The 25,034-nt window shown below is 45.3% G+C and overlaps 1 protein-coding gene across 1 annotated transcript in view; it reads right to left on the bottom strand.

Annotated features, from left to right (window-relative positions):
* The window catches only part of LOC142765885 (uncharacterized), a 78,405-nt gene that overhangs the window by 27,748 nt on the left and 25,623 nt on the right, over window positions 1-25,034 (bottom strand). Inside the window, exon 2 of the mRNA XM_075867693.1 lies at window positions 22,767-23,013. Coding sequence (XP_075723808.1) covers window positions 22,767-22,996 — 230 coding nt within the window. The 5' untranslated portion in view covers window positions 22,997-23,013. The remainder of the gene's footprint in view (window positions 1-22,766; window positions 23,014-25,034) is intronic.

Genomic DNA, 25,034 nt, shown 5'->3' with positions numbered 1-25,034 from the left:
TTGAGGTGATGGAAATAAACAGAGAGGTGCATAGGTGGGATGGTTTTCAACGAGACAGAATTCACTTCGATGGGCGGCTAGGTAATGAGGTGGGTTGGCGACTTGCAGGACGGCAGTAGCTTTTTTGGAAAGCAAGCGGGCCCTTCGGGGTGCAGGATAGCTTGTAATGAGGAAAACAACCAGGCAGACTCTTTGACAGGTGGTATGGACAGATACGATTCCAAAGTGGCACCAGTATCTAAGATAGGCAGAGTACGGGGCAGAAATAGACGTAGCTACATGAGCGCCGAGCCAATTCAGACATGGGGTATATTAACGTGCAGAATGGTGGGAACAGGCTGAAGTGGGAAGAGATAGAAGAACAGCTAAGCGAGAAGAGGCCGATGGTATACGGTTTTGTAGAAACACATCTCAGAGACATGGAACAACCTCCTAACAATGCGGACTACGCGTGGGAATATTGTAATAGAACAGAAGGCAGCAGAAAGGGGGCTGGTATTGTGGCATTCATTCATAAAAAGTACAGACTGGCAAAGGGTCAAGCAGGAGTGCAAGGAACATTTATGGCAAAAGGGAAAGTGGCAGGGCAAATGACACTCCTTGGTTTCGTGTACTTGTGGACGGGAGCAAAGGCCAGAGAGGAAAACCAGACAATGGTAGAGTGCATATCAAAGGACATTCAGGATTTAGGAGGAGAGTGCGAGATAATCATACTAGGAGATATGAATGCACACATAGGAGATATAGATGGATATACCGACCCGACAGGCAAAATGATCATGGATATGTGTGAAAGGCTTGATTTGACCATTTGCAACAGTACCGAGAAGTGTGAAGGGCAAATAACATGGGAGGTAGGAAGACTGTAGTCGACGATAGATTACGCACTGATGTCACATAGGATGTATGATAAGCTCAGGGGAGTGCACGTAGATAAAGGTGGCTCCAGAAGTCTGGGTAGTGATCAAAAACGTATCAAGCTAAGTTTTGAAAGAGCAGTGAAAGTGGGAAGGAGACACAATGAGCAACTAGAGGAAAATTTTTATTCAGAAAGGCAAATTTAAATAGCCACTAAACAAATTGAGAAAGTAACCACTGAGGATAATAAAACAGTGCGGACATACACGAATTTAATTACACTGTTTGAGCTAGAGCTATCTAGGACACGTGACAAGTCACCCTGGGAAAGAGGACACAAACCCAAAAGTTGGTGGGATGAGGAAGTTAAGAGAGCCATAGCAAAACGTCAGGAAGCCTCTAGGGAACACTGACATGCTAAGCAGCAGGTTGAACCGACAGATGATGTTGAAAGAAAATGGGAAATCTTTCTAAGCTGTAGAAGCGATGAATCCCTTCTGATCAATGAAAAGATTAGAAGAAAGAGAGCCTAGTGGCTGGCAGTACATAAAGAAGATAGAAAGGCAGCTGCGAAAATTTGGAACCATCCAAACTCCCTAGAAATTAGACGAGCCTAGAGCAGAGGTTTATAACTACAGCTAAAGGTGGTAGGCTAGAAAGGGACGAAGCTATTGAATATATAAGAACAAGGGTGACAGAAAAATTTCAAGAAAGAAGTGTTTTATGCACAACAATAAACAAGGATTAATCAAGCAGCGTAATGGTTCCAATTTCACAACAAGAGTGGGAAATGGCGGAGAAAAGGGATTCCTAGTAGTACATCAATAGGCCCAGATGACATTCCAATTATGCTGATAAAGACATTAGGCCCGAAGTCTAAGCAGGCTTACAGAGAGGCAGTGGGCAAAATAATAATCGATGGAGAAGTTTCCGATGTATGGAAACTTAGCAGGATGAGCATGATCCATAAAGGAAAAAGGGACAAAGCTGACTTAAACAGCTACCGTCCTATAACAGTGACATCAGTGGTCTACAAGATGGCGATGCAGATTATAAAGGAAAGACTGCAGGCATGGATAAAGGATGAGGGGGTGCTGGGGGAACTGCAGATTGGGTTTCGGAAACACAGGAGGTTGGAAGACAATCTGTCCTCACTGACGCAGTGCATCGAAATAGCAGAAAAGGAACACAGGCCCCTGTGGCTAGCATTTTTGGATATCAAGGGAGCATACGATAGCGTGGTTTAAGCGGAATCGTGGAAAATAGTGGACACACTAGGCGTGAAAGATGTAGTCACTAATCTTTTAAAGGATGTCTATAAAGGTAACAAGGTAATTATGAAGTGGGAAAAACAGGTATCCAAGCCTGCAGAGGTAAAACGGGGGCTTATGCAGGGGTATCCCCTGTCACCCTTAATATTCATGATGTATCTGCAAGGATTAGAGGCCACATTAGAGGGAAGTGGACTGGGCTTCAACCTCTCTTTCGTCAAACAAGGAAAACTCATTGAACAGGCACTACCAGCATTGATGTACGCAGATGATATAGTGCTAATGGCCAACAACAAGGGATATTTGCAGAGATTGGTGGACATCTGCGGTAATTAGGGAGATATTGTAGAGTTCAGATTCAGTAAGAAAAAATAAGCAGTCATGATATTAATTGACAATGAAGGTAGTGAGCTTAGAATACAGGAGGTCACGCAAGAGATAACAGAAAATACAAAAATCTGGGCGTATGGATAAGCAATGGAGCTGAGTACCTAAGGGAACTCGAAATATACGTATCGACTAATATTAACAGGAATGCAGCGTTAATGAAAAAAAGGGCACTGTGGAATTACAATGGGTATAATGTTGTGAGAGGAATATGGAAAGGGGTGATGGTTCCTGGTTTGACGTTCGGCAATGCGGTCTTGTGCATAAGATCAGAAGTTCAAGCAAGATTAGAAATAAGCAACGTGGAATAGGTAGGCTTGCCTTAGGAGCTCACGGGAATAAACCAAATCAGGGAGTACAAGGTGATATGGAATGGACATCATTTGAGGGCAGGGAAGTAAGTAGCAAGATAAAATTTGAGAAGCAATTGAGAGAAATGGGGGAGGAGTGTTGGTCTAGGAAGGTATTCAGCTACTTGTACATGAAGAATGTCGATAAAAAATGGCGGAAGCGAACCAGAATGTTGACTGGTAAATACTTGGAAAACAGCAGGAGGCCAAACCAAAAATAATTATCGGTTAAGAAGAAGGTGAAGGAAGCTGAGACCGATATGTGGAAAATATGCATGATTAAGACGTCCGAACAAGAGATTCATTGAACTTTTAAGCAGGAAATTGCCAAGAAAAGGATCTATGATAATACTCGGGGTAGTTCTCTACTGTTTGAGGCCAGGACGGGAGTATTGTGAACCAAAACATATCGGGCCAAATACGAAGGGGTAGACATGGTATGCAGTGCGTGTGGAGATGAAGAAGAAAGTGCCAAACACTTGAAAATGTTCTGTAAAGGGCTTCACCCAATAATTCAGGATGATGACTCAGAATTTTTCAAAGCATTGGAGTTTAGGGACAGTGGGGGCAAAATAGACTTTAAGCGGGTAGAATTAACTAGAAGGAGGTTATCTGATTGGTGGCTAAAATCAAGGCACGAGTGAAAACTAAGCCCTTCACTGCAAAGTACGAATCCTCAACCTCACTATTTGAGGGAAAAAATAAATCTAGCTTTTGATTCATTAAGTATTACGGCTTGGTGGCGCTAGCCACCGCCCGATCTAAGGGGTACAGGCATATCCATCCATCCATCCATCCATCCATCCATCCATCCATCCATCCATCCATCCATCCATCCATCCATCCATCCATCCATCCATCCATCCATCCATCCATCCATCCATCCATCCATCCATCCATCCATCCATCCATCCATCCATCCATCCATCCATCCATCCATCCATCCATCCATCCATCCATCCATCCATCCATCCATCCATCCATCCATCCATCCATCCATCCATCCATCCATCCATCCATCCATCCATCCATCCATCCATCCATCCATCCATCCATCCATCCATCCATCCATCCATCCATCCATCCATCCATCCATCCATCCATCCATCCATCCATCCATCCATCCATCCATCCATCCATCCATCCATCCATCCATCCATCCATCCATCCATCCATCCATCCATCCATCCATCCATCCATCCATCCATCCATCCATCCATCCATCCATCCATCCATCCATCCATCCATCCATCCATCCATCCATCCATCCATCCATCCATCCATCCATCCATCCATCCATCCATCCATCCATCCATCCATCCATCCATCCATCCATCCATCCATCCATCCATCCATCCATCCATCCATCCATCCATCCATCCATCCATCCATCCATCCATCCATCCATCCATCCATCCATCCATCCATCCATCCATCCATCCATCCATCCATCCATCCATCCATCCATCCATCCATCCATCCATCCATCCATCCATCCATCCATCCATCCATCCATCCATCCATCCATCCATCCATCCATCCATCCATCCATCCATCCATCCATCCATCCATCCATCCATCCATCCATCCATCCATCCATCCATCCATCCATCCATCCATCCATCCATCCATCCATCCATCCATCCATCCATCCATCCATCCATCCATCCATCCATCCATCCATCCATCCATCCATCCATCCATCCATCCATCCATCCATCCATCCATCCATCCATCCATCCATCCATCCATCCATCCATCCATCCATCCATCCATCCATCCATCCATCCATCCATCCATCCATCCATCCATCCATCCATCCATCCATCCATCCATCCATCCATCCATCCATCCATCCATCCATCCATCCATCCATCCATCCATCCATCCATCCATCCATCCATCCATCCATCCATCCATCCATCCATCCATCCATCCATCCATCCATCCATCCATCCATCCATCCATCCATCCATCCATCCATCCATCCATCCATCCATCCATCCATCCATCCATCCATCCATCCATCCATCCATCCATCCATCCATCCATCCATCCATCCATCCATCCATCCATCCATCCATCCATCCATCCATCCATCCATCCATCCATCCATCCATCCATCCATCCATCCATCCATCCATCCATCCATCCATCCATCCATCCATCCATCCATCCATCCATCCATCCATCCATCCATCCATCCATCCATCCATCCATCCATCCATCCATCCATCCATCCATCCATCCATCCATCCATCCATCCATCCATCCATCCATCCATCCATCCATCCATCCATCCATCCATCCATCCATCCATCCATCCATCCATCCATCCATCCATCCATCCATCCATCCATCCATCCATCCATCCATCCATCCATCCATCCATCCATCCATCCATCCATCCATCCATCCATCCATCCATCCATCCATCCATCCATCCATCCATCCATCCATCCATCCATCCATCCATCCATCCATCCATCCATCCATCCATCCATCCATCCATCCATCCATCCATCCATCCATCCATCCATCCATCCATCCATCCATCCATCCATCCATCCATCCATCCATCCATCCATCCATCCATCCATCCATCCATCCATCCATCCATCCATCCATCCATCCATCCATCCATCCATCCATCCATCCATCCATCCATCCATCCATCCATCCATCCATCCATCCATCCATCCATCCATCCATCCATCCATCCATCCATCCATCCATCCATCCATCCATCCATCCATCCATCCATCCATCCATCCATCCATCCATCCATCCATCCATCCATCCATCCATCCATCCATCCATCCATCCATCCATCCATCCATCCATCCATCCATCCATCCATCCATCCATCCATCCATCCATCCATCCATCCATCCATCCATCCATCCATCCATCCATCCATCCATCCATCCATCCATCCATCCATCCATCCATCCATCCATCCATCCATCCATCCATCCATCCATCCATCCATCCATCCATCCATCCATCCATCCATCCATCCATCCATCCATCCATCCATCCATCCATCCATCCATCCATCCATCCATCCATCCATCCATCCATCCATCCATCCATCCATCCATCCATCCATCCATCCATCCATCCATCCATCCATCCATCCATCCATCCATCCATCCATCCATCCATCCATCCATCCATCCATCCATCCATCCATCCATCCATCCATCCATCCATCCATCCATCCATCCATCCATCCATCCATCCATCCATCCATCCATCCATCCATCCATCCATCCATCCATCCATCCATCCATCCATCCATCCATCCATCCATCCATCCATCCATCCATCCATCCATCCATCCATCCATCCATCCATCCATCCATCCATCCATCCATCCATCCATCCATCCATCCATCCATCCATCCATCCATCCATCCATCCATCCATCCATCCATCCATCGTCCACCGCTTGTCGACAACTCCTGCGGTATGGGTAGCGTATCAGAGCAATTTCTGCAGAAAATACAGTCTTTTTCGCTGCTTTTAACACACTTGAAAAGAGACTTTACCGGACGGAAAAAGATCTTAGTGCCAAATAACTGCCCCAAAATAATCCTCTGCAGGTTCGGAATGCCAAAATGAAGAAGCGTTTCACACGCACGTACCTCAAGTATCCTGCTTGTTTCCACGATTCCGTGCTTATAACGACAAAGACCAAATGCGAGGAGCCACATTTAATGTACTACGGCTTACGAAAGCTGCCATTTGAAAATAACAAGCCAAGGCTGACACATTAGATGCGAGAAATTGCGAACAATGAAACTCTGTATTTTTCACAGCTACATAAGAACGTTTGCAGCCAAATATTTCCCATTAATGGTGTCCTCGCAGCTGGCTCCCACTTGGTACATCTTACTGTGTTAAAAACCGCATAACCCTGAACTGCACAGGAGCGCTTGCTTTTTTTTTAGTCTTTGTCCCAGTCGTTTCGTTTTGTTTCCAACGCAGTGATTTTACTCGACCTCGATCTAGTAAACTGCTATCACACCACTCAGTCGTCATAATATTGTATTTTGTTATCGCCTTATCATACTTAGTATAATGTAGCTTCACGCTAAGGGCATACTCTATGTACCGAGAGAGTGGGATCATGCGGCTACTATAATTGTCAATCGCGAACAGATATTTGCACTGCGCGCAGCTATCAACACTGAGCTGACACTTTTAAAAATTACAGTTCCCGGAATTCGGCAAATTTTCCTGAATCTGATTTCAGGCAACATCCACCACACGGAATCTGCGATGCAGATTTCTTGATCAATTCTGCAGCTTTATTTGTTATCCTTAGCACGTGTTCGCCACTTTCCTTTTCACAGAAATATGCTATAGCCGGTACTGAATCACGTTCCGCATTACAGCTCCAAACGCCACCACTATTTCAATAAAGAGCGCGCAACGTTGTTTTCTGCCAGCTTGCGCTTCGGTCAACAAAGTCCATGTCGCAGGGATTGAAAACTTGCAGAACGGGTGTTGATCTTGAAGCGTTGTCGCCTGGCTGAGCACTGAGCTTGAAGCATGGTGGACTGAACACTGCAACGCAGGCTCTCCATGACCCACGGCTGACATCTGTAATGGCAGTGTATTTTGCCGTTTAGCGATGGTATGGTCACAAATATTTCGTACTTTTCTTATTGGTTTCTTCTTACGCTGAAGGTGTTGAGGGTATTGTCAAATACTGTCGGTAGTCCGTCGGGGTTCAGGTGCAGTCTGTCCCTTACGATCTCGTTGATTACACCGCCCGCTATTGCTTTAAAGGTTCTTTAAGTAGATGTCCTCAAAATGCTTCTCACAAAACACACATGTCTGGGTCAGCTTGAGCCGCTCCCACTCCGCAAGTCACGTCCGATGGCACAGGAAACACAGACACCTTCTCCGGGATTTTCCGATATCCTCTTTGGTACATCGGCACAAAGCACGTTTTCTGCCTTCCTTGATGCCTCCCTCGCTGTATCATGTCCTCGCAGTTCCAAGTGGCACGAAGAACAGCGTTAACACGCTAAAAACAGCACACACATCACTAATACAGCTTCTGACAACACGAGGCACGGAGAACTTGATATGCGCCAGAAGCCGCACCGGCAACACGCGTACGAACAGGCTACACTGACTGCACCTTAGCGACAAGTGGCGCCGCCTGCCGGCCAAACTTCGAAGGCATTACCGACCCTGCCATTTCCTCCCACTGTGAACCCCTCCGCTCAGTACAGTACCCAGTATATTTTAGGCACTATAATTTTGATAATGCTGGGACGCAGTAAGCAGATGATGGGTGGGCTTATAATGGCGGGCAATATATTTAGTGTACTAAGCTGGGATCTGTACACTACGCGTTGTACCACTATGATTTCCACGAAAAGTTAGGCCTCCGCACAATTGTGTTATCCGGGCTTCTGGGTTTCAGAATACACGACTTCTACGAGTAAGAATGACAATACAGCACAGCCCTGGCATAAATTAACCTACATGAAGCATTTTTACGGTGTCTGCGCAAGAAGCGACAAACATCGATGCGACGTGATTCCAGCACTTCCAGAGAACGTACGTCTCCCCTCACTAACAGCCGCCGGTCCCACTAACCGCCACTTCTCTGGCTGTTATGCAAAAACACAGACTTGGCAATTTATTTATTTATTTAGTCATACTGTTAACCATCACTTAAGGGTTATTACAGGGAGCGTGAAGCATTGAGTTCCACAAGATTACATAAATATTCAAGGATCAATTGTAAGATGAACTCCACAGCATATAGCATGCTTGTATGAGACACACAGTTACATGCTTTTCACTCACAGCATTTGCAACATAATATTTGTGACATATGGAACATTTGTAAGAAAACAAATACATGAACACTAATAATCTATACATTTTCAACAAAATGACCGTCAAGAGCAACCTCGAATTCACTCAAAGCACTTGTTTGCACTACATAATTTGGTAATTCATTCCACATTTTAATAGCATCAGGGGAGGTATAAAATGTGAATATATCTGTTCGAACATGTATTGGTTGTATAAATGTACTGCGTGATGTCCTTGGAAACCTTTTGTAACAGCGCGTCAAATATAATTCTTTTTACCTCCACCCCTGCATGTAAAATCTGGAAAAATATTTTCAATTTCTGTTCACGCCTTCTTAATTTTGTGTTTCTAATTTACATGCTTTCAACATTCGAGTTACCGGATCCCTTCTTCAATATTTTCAGCAAATAAAGCGAGCTGACGTTCTCTGAATGCGTTCTAGTTTATTTTTTGAAACCTTTTGATGTGGACTCCACACAGTGCTAGCGTATTCCAACTTCAGACGGACATACGTTTTGTAGGCAAGCAGCTTGATATCTTTCATGGTTCCACCTAATTTACTGCGTAGGAACCACAACTTTTGATATCCTGACTCACAAATGTTTTCGAGTTCAATTTATATCCTGATATCTTGACTGACAAATGTACGCCAGTTCAATTTATCTGTTATAGCTAGCTATGCTATACGCAAACGAAAGCACTTACTTCTTTTTTTGTAATGTGCGTGTTAGTGGATTCCTTAATGGTAATTTTCATACCCCATTCAGACATCATAAGTTTAAGGTTGGTACGCACTGATTAATTTTCAGTTGATTTTCTTTTCATGATACCGGACAATAGATTAGACAGTCATCTGCAAATAGCTTAATTTTTACTGGTGGTTGTGCAACTGATATGATAACATTTATATATAACAGGAAGAGTAGAGGCCCCAATACAGATCCCTGAGGCACCCCCGAATACACCTTCCTATTTTCTGAAATAGCATCTCCTAATCTAACTGTTTGTTGTCGATTGCCCAGATAAGCTGTGTGACCGCTGTGAAGCTGCCCAGTGTATGAGGTAGCCAGGTTCCCCTCAAGCTGCTCAATGCAGCTTTTTTGCCTGGTCATCCTCGCAACTTTGTTGTCGTGAATAAACAATTCAATTCAAGCTCAAATTCGCTTGAGAAGAGTCACTAATACCGATGTTGCGAAGCTTGAACAGCAGTTTACGGTGTGAAACTCTGTTAAACACCTTTGAAAAGTCTAAACATATAACATAGATTTGCATACAGACATCTAAAGCAATACACAAGTCATGAATAGTTTGGATCAGTTGGGTGACAGTTGTAAGGCCCCTGCGAAATCCATGATGAATTGTGCAGAATAGTTCATTTCGTTTCAAAAATTGTCGAATAGTTTTGCCGCTATATGTTCAAATAGTTTGCAACACACTGACGTAAGTGAGACAGACCTGTAATTGTTCAGGGTTGTTTTATCACCACCTTTAAAAATTGGTACAACAATTCCGCCACGCCAATCTTGAGGGAACATGTGGCTTTTTAATGATTTCTTATTAATCATTTCTAGGAAGTGCGGCAGTTATTCCGCAAACCATCGCAAACCATCGCAAAAATTGATTCGGTCCACCGTCAGGTACACATGACTTTTTTGTATCTAAAAGAAGTAGTTGATTGAGAATGCCTTCTCTGGTAATATTTGTCATCTTCCTAAAGTGTCACTACAGTACCCAATTCATATTCCTCGTTGTCACCTGGTCCTTACAGAAAACCAGTAAGAATAATTGACTGAGTCTTCCAGCCATATCTGACTTATCTGCGATTACTTCTTTTTCATATACTATAAGGTCTATTCCCTCATCCGCTTCCTTGAAAACAGCCAAAACTTACAAGGTGAGTTCTTCAGAAAAATAGTGAGTGTGTTATTTAAAGAAAAATGTTCCTTAGATTGCACAATCTCTACTTTCAAGTTTTTCTTGGCACATGATATCTCTGTCAAGGCCTTATAAATCCTGCGCAACTTTTTTATTTCACGCTTCATTTGAGTTATTTTCCTAGTTATCCATGGATTTCTTTTTTTAACGCGAGGGGGTATGAAGTTATCTGAGCTGTACACAATAATTTTTTACAACCTTTCCAGAGCTGTTCAACGGACTCGTGTTTTGATTCGTTCTCAAACTCGCGAAAAGGCATTTTTGAAAAGTACACAATGGTCATATCATCAGCACGACCGCATATCACCATGATGATCAGCATGAATCTTTGATATGTGCAGACACATGACGCTAGCTCAAAAGCCGGTATCAAGAAACACGTCAACCGCAACCATTTTGTAATCTGATATGCCGTCTTCAACTGATAAAGCGTAATCAGTCACTTTACTTGATATGAAAACCAAGTCCAACAATGCCTGGAACGAAGGGGTAATTCGCGTGCAATCTTTTACGATTTGTGCGAGGTTCTGGGAAAACAATAACTCTAATAAACCATCAGCCCTACGGGTTTCCGCATGACTAGTTGAAAGGCTGGCCCAATTCATGTGCGGTAAATTAAAGTCACCAGCCATTATCGTCTTGTGGTTTCATTTACATGATCGCACAGAAACATACTTATTTTTCTAGAAACTCGGGTGGACTTCCGGGTTGTCTGTAAACGGCTCCGATGAGATGCATATTGACACGTGTGTATATGAAAAAAATGGCGATAAGAATGTTTTCTAGATTCCAGCTAGTGGGACGGGCGATTTTCGGGACGACAACAAAGCAGGCGTCTTGCTGTACAGCTGATCCTGAACACGCTCTTTTCGCTGCCGTAAGCTGCTGTCATCCTTTGTTCACTGCGACACCGGTGGAGGAGCTGGGCCGCGATGCTGCCCGATGCTTCACACCCTTAGTGGGAGCCGTTCATCCAGCCCAGATGTGCCTATTGCAACCACTTCCCATCAATTCAGTCGTCGGCTACGGGGTCTTCCTTCAAAGTTCAACCCCTCGCAGAAGCCCTGTACAAGGCATCTAAAAATGGCTAACACCAGCCCCCAGCCTGTACTTCTCGGCACTGGTCTCCTGCTCCATCCCAGGTAACATTTTTTCAATCGCTGTAGCCTGAACGTTTTGGTGGTGGCGCACACGAAGATGTAGAAGACTGGTTAGATCACTATGACCATGTTGCGAAGATAAACCAGTGGCCTGCGCAGGAAAAGGGCCAACTTCTATCTTGATGACAGCGCTCGAGATCGTACTCGTACGTGAACAGAGAAGGCCGCCTGTTCACATGAACCGACCTTCACCAGCCGATGGTTGAAACCTTTTTCAATGTCGACAGACGTGACCACGCCCACCAAATACTAGAGATAAGGGTCAAAAACCCAATGAAATGGTCGCCATGTTCGCCGAAGATATGACACGTTTATTTCGGAGGGCTGACCCACAGATGACTGAAGATGGGAAGCTACGCTACCTAATTCACGGCGTGAAAGAGCAGCTGTTCGCCAGACTTCTGCGCAACACGCCAAGCACTGTAGAGAACTTCATCAAAGAAGCGTCGACTTTCGTGCGGGCACTTCACCAACGCTGTCGACAATATGACCGCTTGTGCAGGAGCCCCCAAATTGAGGCCGCTGCTGAAACGTTCGACAATCATAGCTCCTTGCGTGACATGATTAGAGACGTTGTTCGTGAATAACTGCAGAGGTTGCGGACTCCGGTAGTGGATACACCCATGGCATCTGTCGCTCAAGTCGCCTAAGATTAACTCCGCCAAGCATTCTCGACAGCTGATCCTGCCCCCGAACAACGTCCCATGACGTACGCCGGCGCCCTTCGAAGCTCCCCACCCGTTCCGCCTTCATACTATCCGCCACCTGCAACCATTCCTGGGTCACAACCACAGGGGGAGACACCGTGGCGCCCACCCATCCAGCCCCCATACGACCAGTCCTCTTCTGGCTTGCCATGGCCTTCGTCACGTGAGGAGTCGTCACGACATTCACAGCTTCACCGAACAGACACCTGGCGCACTGTCGACAGGCGTCCACTCTGTTTAAACTGTGGAGGTGTGGGCCACATAGCCTGCTATCGCTGTCACCACGCCTATTCGTTTCGCCCTCTGAGGCTACGGTTTGACAGTCGACATGCCAACGGCTGCGTATCCAGCCGTGGCAATGTCGGTTCTCAAGGACCTCTGGTGTCTCGACCCCACTTCGACGGCCGCCGTAACAACGATGACGAGATCATAACTTATTACCAGCCTTCGGTCTGTGCTCAGCGCCGCTACTTTTCAAAGGCTCATGGACACTGTACCTTCAGGGTTGAATTGGAAGACCTGTTTAGTTTGTCTAGACGATGTCATGGTGTTTTTCTCAATTTTTGACGAGCATCTCAAAAGGCTAGAAGTTGTTTTACAAGCTATACGCTCGACGGGCCTCACATTGAAACCAGAGAAATGCCACTTTTGTTATTAAGAAATGCTGTTTTTTGGTCATGTCATCAGCTGCACCGGCGTTCGGCCTGATCCCGAAAAACTTGCGGCCATGGCACTGTTCCCAGCACCGTCCGATAAGGAAGCTGTCAGGTGCTTTGCGGGCCTATGCGCCTATTATTGCCGGTTTATCGCCGACTTCGCACGGATTGCGTCGCCGTTAACTTGCCTCACAAGAGACGACGCCACCTTTGAGTGAAACGACGAACAGCAAGCAGCGTTTAATGACCTCCGCCAACGTCTTCAAACACCTTCAGTGCTTCCCCACTTCGACGAGCAAACGCCAACAATGCTTCACACTGACGCAAGCAATGTAGGCTTCGGAGCAGTGCTTGTGAAGTGGCAAAAAGACACGGTACGTGCGATCGCCTACGCAAGCAGGACGCTAACACGCACTGAGGCCGATTATTCAACAACCGAGAAGAATGTCTTGCCGTGGTCTGGGCAGTTATGAAATTTCGCCCGTATTTGTACGGCATCCCCTTCAAAGTTATTACTGACCATCATTCACCTTGTTGATTGACTAATTTAAGAGATCCAACTGGCCGATAAGCGCGGTTTAGTCTGAACTTACAAGAGTTTGATATGAAGGTCATACACAAGTCTGGGAATTGACATACGGACGCCGACTGCCTGTCTCGATCACCAGTACAGTCAGCCTCTCTTTCTGAAGACGACGGTATGGCCTTCCTTGGTGTTCTAGACGCGTCCACGACTGCCCAACAACAACGAGGCAACCCTGAATTGCTTGATTTGATTAACTACGTGGACGGACGTTCTTCGAGGGTACCCAGAGTCTTTGCAAGGACATTATCGTTATTTTGCTTACGCAATGGCGTCCTCTACAAAAGAAACTTTTCATCCACCGGAGCTCCCTATTTGCTCGTTATTCCGGCACCCCTTCGTACTGAAGGGCTTCAAGCATGTCACAACGAGCCGACATTTGGCCTTTTAGTAGGCTGCACTCGCACATTGGCAAGAGTCCAGCAGTAATATTACTGGCCATGACTTACAACAGCCGTCAAGCACCACATTCGCACTTGCCTCGATTGTCAGTGACGCAAGTCACCTCCAAAGAAACACGCCGGTCACCTGCAACCAGTTCAGGTTCCACGTACACCGTTCGACCAGATATGAATGGATATTTCCGGACCCCTTCCTACTTGTACTGCAGGGAATCGCTGGGTTATAGTCGCAACAGATGGCCTAACCAGGTATGCCGAAACAAAGGCTATCCAAAGAGCACCGGAGCAGAAGTGACAAGATTTTGCATAGAAAATATTGTGCTACGCCATGGTGCCCGGACTATCGTGATAACAGACCACGGAACAGCATTTACGGCAGATCTTTTATACCACGTCCTGATACCGAGTGGAATGACTCACCGTAAGACCACTGCGTACCACCCACCAACGAATGGACTAAAAGAGCGCCTCAACAAGACTATTGAAGACATGCTGTCGATGTACGTGGATGTCCAACATAAGAATTGGGACGAAATTTTACCCTATATCATGTTCGCATACAATACGGCTAAACAAGAAACGACTCGCATGACTCCATTCAGCTTGGTTCATGGACGGGAGGTACGGACAATGCTGGATGCGATGTTGCCACATAAATGTGGACACCACTGAAACTGGCGCTGACGTGTTCACTGAACGCGCGGAAGAAGCTTGGCAGCTCGCCCGCTTACAGATCCACCAGCGACAAGACTACGACGCAGGCTGTTACAATGCTCGCCATAGAACAGTAAAGTACGAAATCGGTGACAGATTGTGGGTTTAGACATCCGTACGAAAACGTGGACTATTCGAGAAGCTGCTAAGGCGATATTTCGAGCCATACCAAGTATCGTGCCAGCTAAGTGACGTCACCTACGAGGTCGTCTCCGACAGTCCCCATTGCCCGAAGCGTCGCCAGCACCAGCCTGAACTTGTGCATGTAGTGCGTATGAAGCCGTATGCGAGCGACTGACTGCACGTTGAAAAAAATACGGTGGGTCTGAATCAGCATCGGGGCGATGCTCCTTTGAGGGGCAAATGACACGTGTGTATATGAAAAAGAATGGTGAAAGGAATGTTTTGTAGCTTTCAGCTAGTGGGACAGGCGATTTGCGGGATGACAACGAAGCAGGCGTCTTGCTGTAAAGCTGATGCTGAACACGCTCTTTTCGCTGACGTAAGCTGCTGTCATCCTTTGTTCACGTTGGCTGCGACAATATATTTAGCGTAATTCACATTGCACCACACTGTTTCTGGCAAGTGACAATGTACTATTCTTGCCACTACGTTATTTTATTTATCAGCGCAACACCCCCACCTCGGGTGTTTCTGTCCCATTGGAAAATCCTGTATCCTGGTGGTAGGATACAGTTATCTGTTACAGCATCATTCAACCATGTCTCCGTCAAGACTACAACATGGGGGCTGCATGTAATCAACAAGAATTCGAAATCGCTTGCTGTATTCACTATTTCGTGAATTCAATGAAAGAAATCTTAGCCATGAGTGCGCGGTACCAAGCGATTTTATGCCACTCGCATCTGTCGATTCTGGTACTCTCGAGCTACGATGAACGGAAATGGCAGAGTCGTGGTTACGTTCCTTTTTATCTTTTTGTTCTTGCATTGACTACAAATGTTTCGTTTCTGATCCCACTGATAAAGCTCACCGTTCACATTCAGCTTGTCATGAATCAGCTTCACTATTGCTCCCTTTGTCCTTTTGGTTTCGCAGCTTTGCCATAACATTTTCCCAGCGTAAACGGTTTCCTTCGTGTAATCATTTGTGACGGCCCCGCCACAGTGGTTTAGTAGCTATGGTACTCGGCTGCTGACCCGTAGGTCGCGGGGATCCCGGCTGTGGCGGCTGCATCTCCGATCAAGGGTGAAATGTTGTAGGCCCCTGTACTCAGATTTGGGTGCACGTTAAAGAACCCTAGGTGGTCGAAATTTCCGGAGCCCTCCACTACAGCGTCTCTCATATCATACAGTGGTTTTTGGACGTTAAACTCCACAAGTCAATCGATCATTGGTGACACTAATGGTAGTCCCCTTCAACTTTCCAATTTTGCAACACGCGTTCCTTTTCGCGGCGATAGTAAAGATTCATCATGACTTGACTTAAGCTGTTAGGTTTCCGCTTGCCGAGACAGAGAATTCGGTCAAGGAATTTGACTTGAATACCCAATTTCACATCAAAAAGTTTATGAACAACAGCTTCCGTCAGCTCTGACTCGGTTTCACGAGAATCTTCAGGTAGGCCAAAAATTAGATTATTACGTCCACTCCTGCTTTCGTAATCAATTATTTCTGTTATTGTTGCCAAACTATTATTTCCATACTTCTGATTCGCTCCTTCATTTCTTAAATTGCTTTCAGATAGCCGGTCAACTTTTCAGTTTTAATACTTAAATCGGATATTTTTTTCTCTCATAGCATCTATTTTGTTTCGGATGTTATCTGTTTCTAAGATTTGCTCTAACATCTAAGCTGTCTTTGGCCCCGGGTTTTCCTCAACATCAGCAGACTTTGAAGGCATCAACGCTGCAGACCAGCAATCAATGACACATGCAATACAAGTGTGAGGGCACATCAATACTAACAAGGATCGATTGTCGCTACAATAACATACAGTATTTGAGAGGTACTGGACCTGCGTAAACAGCAATGTCCACTTAGACATGTGCCCTTGAGGGTTTCTTGGTTGTGCTGCTCCGGCGGCTGCATTTCCGATGGAGGCGAAAATGTTGTAGGCCCGTGGGCTCAGATTTGGGTGCACGTTAAAGAACCCCAGGTGGTCGAAATTTCCGGAGCCCTCCACTATGGCGTCTCGCATAATCATATGGTGGTTTTGGGACGTTAAACCCCACATATCAATCATGGTTGTGCTGCTCCTTTTCTATATAGGCGAAGTGTTGATGACATAGTTGATAACATCGCTCTGTGAGCCACCCAAGCGTTGCTCACCGGGTTCATACGTTCCGTCGAAAGGCAGCCAGTTTGTGCCACTAGTTGATACCGATGATGGTTGATCCACCCACTTGTCACTCACAGTTTCCTAATGAGACCCGTAACAAGGTTGCCAGAATGTGCCGCTCGCTGTTGCCGCTCCCATAATCCAAGAAAATGCCTGCGTACACAGTAATGCCGACTTAGACATGTTGCCTGAAGGCCATGTGCCGTGCCCTCTGAGGATTCCCTGGTTGTGCTGCCCCTTTTCTAGGTGAATTGTTGATGATGTCACTAATCGTGGACGAGTCATCCAAGCGTTGTTCACTGGGTCCTGATAAGTTCCATTGAAATGCAGCCCATTTGGGCCACTAGCTGACGCCGACGATGGTTGATCCACCTACTTGTTACAGTTTCCTGATGAGACTCGTAACAAGGTAGCCAGAATGTGCCGCTCGCACTTGCCTCTCCCACAATACACAAGAATGCCTGCGTAAACAGCAATGCCGACTTAAGACATGTTGCCTGCAGGCCATGTACCGTGGCCGCTTCACCAATATGATAGCTTAACGTTTTCAGCGCACTGCATTCATTTTGACCAAGCCGTTATGTAGTTGTTGCTAACATAGAGCTACAGCAGTGCACTGGCGAGACTGCACTGTACGTTGCACGAAAAACATCACAATACTCAATCAATTATGTGGCCGTATCTATCGAATGAGCCTAGAGGTGCCATAAAGCCTGAGCATATGTCACTCTTTGAAACGAGCGAGAAACGGATTATTAATCTAGACAGTAACCGCCGGTAAAGTGTACCTGCTCCCCAGTCCACTTGGTTTTTTTTTTCCTTGCGGTTGTAAATTGTAGCAAGAACATAGCGCTGGTGCCATTATTAAAGTGGCAATCGTCACAGGCAGCAGTTGTTTGTGTGTAGTAAATGTGCAAAATTTAGTAGCAGGTGCAGATTTCATCTATGTCGAGTACGCGACAAACAAAAACTGAAGTTGAACGTTCAATTAATATGTCAACTAGCTATTCAACAGGCAACTTTCCCCATGTCGGCGTGGTGCAGTGGTTAGTGTCTTGGGTTGAGAATTCGCAGGTTGCACGCTTGAATCTCTGTGATGGCCCCTTTTTTTACGGATGCTTTTTACAGTGTTTTTTATAAAATTCTTTTTTTTTCTGTTTTTCTGGCAGCTCGTCGTGGTGATTATGACGCCATTTTGCACTCAAGCGTTGCCGGCACTGCAGCATCCACCATATCCCACCGTGCATCATGTGCCATGGTAGACGTTTTTCCAGCAGTCACACACTACATTAATCCCCTATAATGATGGGTGGTAGTTTACACCATGCCCACCATTCGTTTTTTTTTCAATAGGGATGCGTGTGATGTAAAACATGACTACATGCTACGCTCACATCCCGCTCGCTGCCATTTCACTAACTCCACATGTGCCAAATTTGGTATTACGTGACATGACTGGATGTTGAAGGTATATTACACGTGCAAACATGATATTCATATGTATGTGTCATGTAAAACATGACACACACATTATGTGTCATGTAAAACATGACCACATGCTACGCTCAAACCATGCTCACAGCTGTTACGCTAGCTCATCATATACCAAATTTGGTATGTGACGTGAATGGACGTCGAAGGTAAACGACAAGTCCAAACATGACAATCATGACATGCGTGTTATTTAAAACATGTCCACACGCTATGCTCATAGCTTGCTCGTGGCTGTTTCACTAGCTTCACATATGGTTAATTTGGTATTACGTGACGTGAACGGACGTCGAAGGTATATGACACGTGCGAACATGATAATCATGACATGGAAGACGTTTACGGCATAATTTGCATCCGCCTCGTAACATTGTGGTGATTTTAAAGTGACCCATTTGGCAGCAGGGGTTGCGGTCCTGAACAAGTCACTAATCTACTGCTACTTTCGTCACAGGACAGTATATGCGGAACTGTCTACGAGCCGAAGCAAGCAAACGATATTGCCTCTGCACGTGCATCACCAGCGGACTGTTTCATCACGACAGAGATTGGTCTGCTGCGTCTGCCCTCTACCGGCCAAGTTCCCGCAGACAAGCAAGCATCGCTGGTGCCGAGTCACATTTATCAACGACTGCGGTCGTGAACAAGTCGCTAATCTACTGCTGCTCTCGTCACAGGTTGGTCTCAGTTTCTTCACCCAATCATTTTTTATTCAATAATTTGTATACCGTTGCCACTGCTGCCTAATCGTGTGCTGTTGTACATGATGCTGACGAACACCGAGTTGGCGAAAGAAATGGATAGTTTACGCTCTGACATCGCTGTGATGCGTGAGAGCCTTAATATGGTAAATGAACTTGTAGAGAATGTTAAGAAGCAGAATTGTGACCTAGTTACTGAGAACAAAGCTTTGAAGGATTAGAATAAACGACTAACATGGAGGGTGTCTGAATTTGACCAGTACTCTCGCCTAAATAGCGTAGAAATAAAAGGTGTCCCTGGAACAAAAGGTGAAAGCTGTCTTGCAGCTGTTCAGTCCAAGAGTGAAGCTGTAGGGTGTGAAATTGCACCTGAAGATGTCGACACTGCGCATCATGTGCCATCCAAAAAAGACACAAACATTATCGCCCGCTTCTGCTCCAGAGAAAAGAAAACCGAGTTCTTAAAAAAAGTGCGAAAGGCTCGCTTAACAATGGTGGCCCTCGGGCTTTCTCAAATAAATCAGAAGCCCTTTTATGCGAATGATCTCACGCAAGAAAGGAAACGAGTGTTCGCGCAGGCACTTGAACTGAAAAAAGGCAAGAGGCTGGAAACACCTCTGGACTGACCACTGCGTGATTAAGGCCCGAAAGACACATGGCAGCCACGTATATCGTATTTTTTTTGTGCGGGTGATCGGGCTGTTTTTTCCTAGTCCACTAGTGGTACTACTTGCGGTTGCGAACCTTGAATCTGCACAAGAATGTTTTACAGAGTGTCTACCAGCCTGGAAAACCAGAAAAAATCATGAAAAAGTCATGGAATTTCCGAAAAATCTGACCTGGTCATGGAAACTGACAGTAGCCTGTGCGACCATCACAAAAATAAGCATTACCATTGATGAAAGCCTAAACAGTCACTCCTTAGGCTGCAACTATAGTGAACAACTAGAAGCTTTGTAAAAAAGCAGCGCGGAACTGTTGCTTCTTAGTGCAGACGCAAAAGGATACACTTACTAAGAGATTACAAAGTTTGCTGACATTATGACACCCACTACGGGAACATTGCTCCAAATAATAGCCATAAAAAAGCACAGCGTCCTACTGTAGTTATATTACCTTGGGACCCTCGCCTGTATATTTTTCGATTTTGTAACTTTTTGTTTGAGAAGAGTGAACTGGAAATAAAAAAAAATGAAACGAAGTGCGCCTAAGTGCTGGCGTAAGCACCGCAAGTACAGTAAACCACAAAAGCTTGCGGACCACGCAAGCGCATGCCAAACTGCCTGTCCACGCCACCTAGCGGTGCGTCATCTACCATCTACCGCATTGCTGGGCCGGAAACGCATCTCGTTACGCACAGGCTTTTCTATTTTCTGCCACTGCATAGTGCATCACTACTTCGCAGTTTTCCCATGAAGCGCTTATCCGCACTGTGACTCGCTTTTCTATTTTCATAGCAGGATCAAAAATATCACGCTGTGCCTCGAACAGCGTTCCGATTGATAGGTATCATTTTGTAATTAAGATTGCGACTGATAACAGTTATGCTCATAGACTACGTATTCTCTAAGAAGGAGCATGGGGATGCAGGTGCCGAAGAGCGTGTCGTGTTAGAAAGTGAAAGGTGAAAATTATTTGCACCCTGTCAGAAAACAGACAGGTCACATATTAAGAGAGGGATGCGTCTCGGGCACTGCAGTGCTGTCGATCGCCGCTGACGTAGCGGAAATGTCACGAAAAAGCTTGTGACTACGTGCCCGCACGGTCCGTAAACTTTTGTGGTCGACTGTAGATTGTTGGAAGCGTTACACCACTTAGCATGTGCGCAACTGTCTTCATGTGCTGGTATTTCAGGTGCAGGCATGCTTCAAGCATTTCTTTGACCAGAACACGCACTTTTGAGTAGTCAGTTTGGCGGCTTGTAGAAACCACATGTTTAGCGAGGGCATATGAGGTCACGTAGTTTCTTGACGTCATATTTGTGTTTCCTTTACAAGCGAGGAACGTAAACTTTCAGGGGCGAAGCTCCTTAGGGCGTGGGCTGTGCGTCCCCTGTAGCCTGTATGTAGCCACCTCTAGTTTAGTTCTTGCAGTGTTCACTAGATGGCGGTACCGTCTCCTGTATGTAACCACCTCTAGTTTAGTTCTTGCAGTGTTCACTAGATGGCGGTACCGTCTCCTGTATGTAGCCACCTCTCGTTTAGTTCTTGTAGTGTTTACTAGATGGTGGTACTTGTAGCTGATGATGAAAAGATGCAAGATGTTATAAACTAGAAAGCGGTACTTGTAGTTGATGAAAGACGCGACATCTTATAAAATAGGAATGATGTCACATATGGCGCGTGTCATTGGTTGAAGGCAATCGTTCGATTTAGTGCGGCGACGTACGCTAGGGGGAGCGATGTAATAAAATCGAGTGGGCAAAATGTACAGAGGATTCATGGTTTACCAGGTTTACCTCCGGAGCTTCGCCCACTCATCATAATACACTTCGTGGATATGGCGGAATTTTTTCTAGATGGTTGATTCTGTGCGATAATGAATGAGGGGAGTTTTAACGCTTTCTTTAAAATCAGTGGTCTCACCGACGTACTGGTTGTTGCAATATTAGCACCTAAATTAAAAAAGACAGTGAAAGTTTTGTTTGGCAACTTGTCCTTCACGTTGTCTAAAGCGTTCCCTAGCTTCATATTCGTTCACTCATTATGTTGATATTTGTTGCTTGTACATATCCCGCAGCATATCTGATTTTCCAAGCACAACATATTTCACGTCAATAAATTTGCGCATGTTTTTCTTGACCATGAATTGGCTCGGCTTGAAGGCCTTCTGGTTCGGCTAGGACTGCAATTAGCAGAGACTTGCCGTGCCATGTCGTGCCTTTATTATTATTATTATTATTATTATTATTATTATTATTATTATTATTATTATTATTATTATTATTATTATTATTATTATTATTATTATTATTATTATTATTATTATTATTATTGTTACGATTACGACATTAAAAGACTTTCTTTACATATCGTCAAGTAATTCCTTACGCCAACATATCAGATTAGGTGGAAATGACTCAACCTTAATATTCTAATGAACCTGGCATTTCAATTATCAGAGAGAAACAACTTACGCTATAAACGGAAACACGCTGGCACGACGACTTCTTCTAAACGAGATGGGCAAGAGGAACGTAAATGTGAATACAGTGTATTTTTCATAGGTTCTAATCGACTTTGAAGGTTCATTTGATAGATCAACTCGAGCATTTAGTGGCTAATCACATAGGTTCTTTCTAATTTACCTATGAATGCCATAATACTACAACATGCGAGCCATTTGGGAGTCATTTCTCACAACGCTTTCCAAATTCATTGCATAAAGCAATGTACGTACATTACCTGATGTTGAATTTGTTTATGACCACCAAAGAGATAAAAACGATGGCAGTCCTCGAGTGCTCCGAGATTCGGTCGAGGAGTTTCTTGGGAACCCGAACGACCACCTCTGATATGGTCCCTCGTGAGGAATTGGGCAGGAGCGTACCCTTGAGCAAATCTTTTTTGGGATCAACCAGGACACCAGCCTTTAATAAGTATCGTTCTGCGAGCTCAGCAGCTTGCAAGCCCATCCATATTTCTGTAACCTCTGCGAGAGAAAAGTGCGCTGCATTAGAATGACATAAACTTCCAAAGCATAATTAAGAGGTCGTGAGTAGCCCCATCGTGTTGGTCTAGTGACTAAGGTATTCGGCTGCTGACGCGCAGGTCGCGGGATCGAATCCCAGCTGTGGCAACTGCATTTATGAAAGAGGCCGAAATGTTGTTGGCCGTGTCCTCAGATTTGGGTGCACGTTAAAAAACCCTAGGTGGTCGAAATTTCTGGAGCCCTCCACTACGGCGTCCCTCATAATCATATGGTGGTTTTGGGACTCTAAACCCCACATATCAATCAATCATCAGAGGTAGTCAATAGCGATTCCCACCGTTTTCTGTTTTGTTTTACTATCTCTCTTGATTGGACGCGTTTACTTTGTATGCTATTGTGAGCTAGACTGGGCGCTAAATCCCACAAGGTATCCTCTGGGAAATTGCATACCTATTGTGACAAGTGTCACATGCCATAACGCTTGCAATCATCGGCCTGGCTTGCAAGCAGATTCACTAGATCGGCACATACTGATACACATGAGTGTTAGAAAGTTGGCACAGTGTACCCAGTGTCTGACGTGAACAGTGTAGAAGTCGACTACTTTGACGCAGCGGCCTGATTTCCTGTCTACTAAAAGATTACACCGAAGCAGCTATATCAGTTGCAGTTATATGGTTTGACGCAAAGAAACAACACATAGAAGAGGAAGGGCAAAAATTACTCAACGAACATCATCTGCACTGTACCATTCGCAGAACATTATTTTATTCTTTGACTGATGTGTGAAGTTTAACGTCCCAAAACCACCATATGATTATGAGGGACGCCACAGTGGAGGGCTCCGGAAATTTCGACCACCTGGGGTTCTTTAACGTGCACCCAAATCTGAGCACACGGGCCTACAACATTTCCGCCGCCATCGGAAATACAACCGCCGCAGTCGGGATTCCATCCCGGGACCTGCGGGTCAGCAGCCGAGCACCTTAGCCACTAGACCACCATGGTGGGGCTATTTTATTCTTCAGTGACTCATTCACGTGGCAGCAATTTTACGCAGGGGTAAGTATAAGTGTATGTAAGGGAAGGTAGAATTTTAACCTGCTCAATCTTACCTAATTATAAAATATGAAAAATCTGCTTTATCCCGTAAAAACACTGTGAACAATAATTTTAACGAAGAGCTGAATTCTGGCCTTGTTACGATGTATCTCAAGAGATTTAGCGCTTTTTTCATCGAGACTGGACAAAATGAAGGGATTTATCTGAATCCGGACCCCACATACATAATCATTGAACCAACGCTCTCACATGCGCAGATAGCTTCATCAAGAAATACAAACTCTCTGACAGAGATAGTGACAGAACACTAACACAGCCTATAAATAGTTGCTGATTATACGATTAATTGAGTGCTTTCGTCAATATGCCTCCGGGAAATGGAGCAGCACTTATAAAAAAGCGAAACGCTGCCATTGGCTGCACTGCGTGACCAACCAGCTATCACCACCTTTCCTAACAATTGTTGGAATGTTTGCTGTGCCGGTCATGAAGGAATCCCTCCGCTTGGCCTACGTAAAGTTCACCGCTTTATTGGGGGACCAGGAAAACAAAAGAACTTTTTTGCAGGGCACGTAAAGTGTGCTAAACCACTTTACAATCACTTCAAAAACGCCTTGAAGATCAAGATTGCTTTACCTATTGAATAAAAAGTCCCAGATTTGCTGCAAAGGCGAAGAATGAGCGCGATAGCAACAAATTGGAAGGTCACGCGCAAAATGGAAAGCAGATCGAAACTGTATTGGGCACGTGCTCTTCACCATCAGCCGATACGGCTCGCACATGCGCAGTGTACTTATACAATGCTATAAGTACGACGCATGTATTAAAATGTTATTCTTTTTTGTTCTGCACCCTGCTGTTGCCTCCGCCATTTTGATCCGGATACATGGTGTCAGAAGTGGTGCCCGGGCCGCCCGCGAAGAATCAGTGATGGAAGTACACACTAAACGAAAATGACC

This window comes from Rhipicephalus microplus, chromosome 1, assembly GCF_043290135.1.
Source record: "Rhipicephalus microplus isolate Deutch F79 chromosome 1, USDA_Rmic, whole genome shotgun sequence".
Taxonomy (NCBI): Eukaryota; Metazoa; Arthropoda; class Arachnida; order Ixodida; family Ixodidae; genus Rhipicephalus; species Rhipicephalus microplus.
Note: the sequence above shows the minus strand (reverse complement) of the source record. Positions and strands in the feature narration are given on the sequence as shown.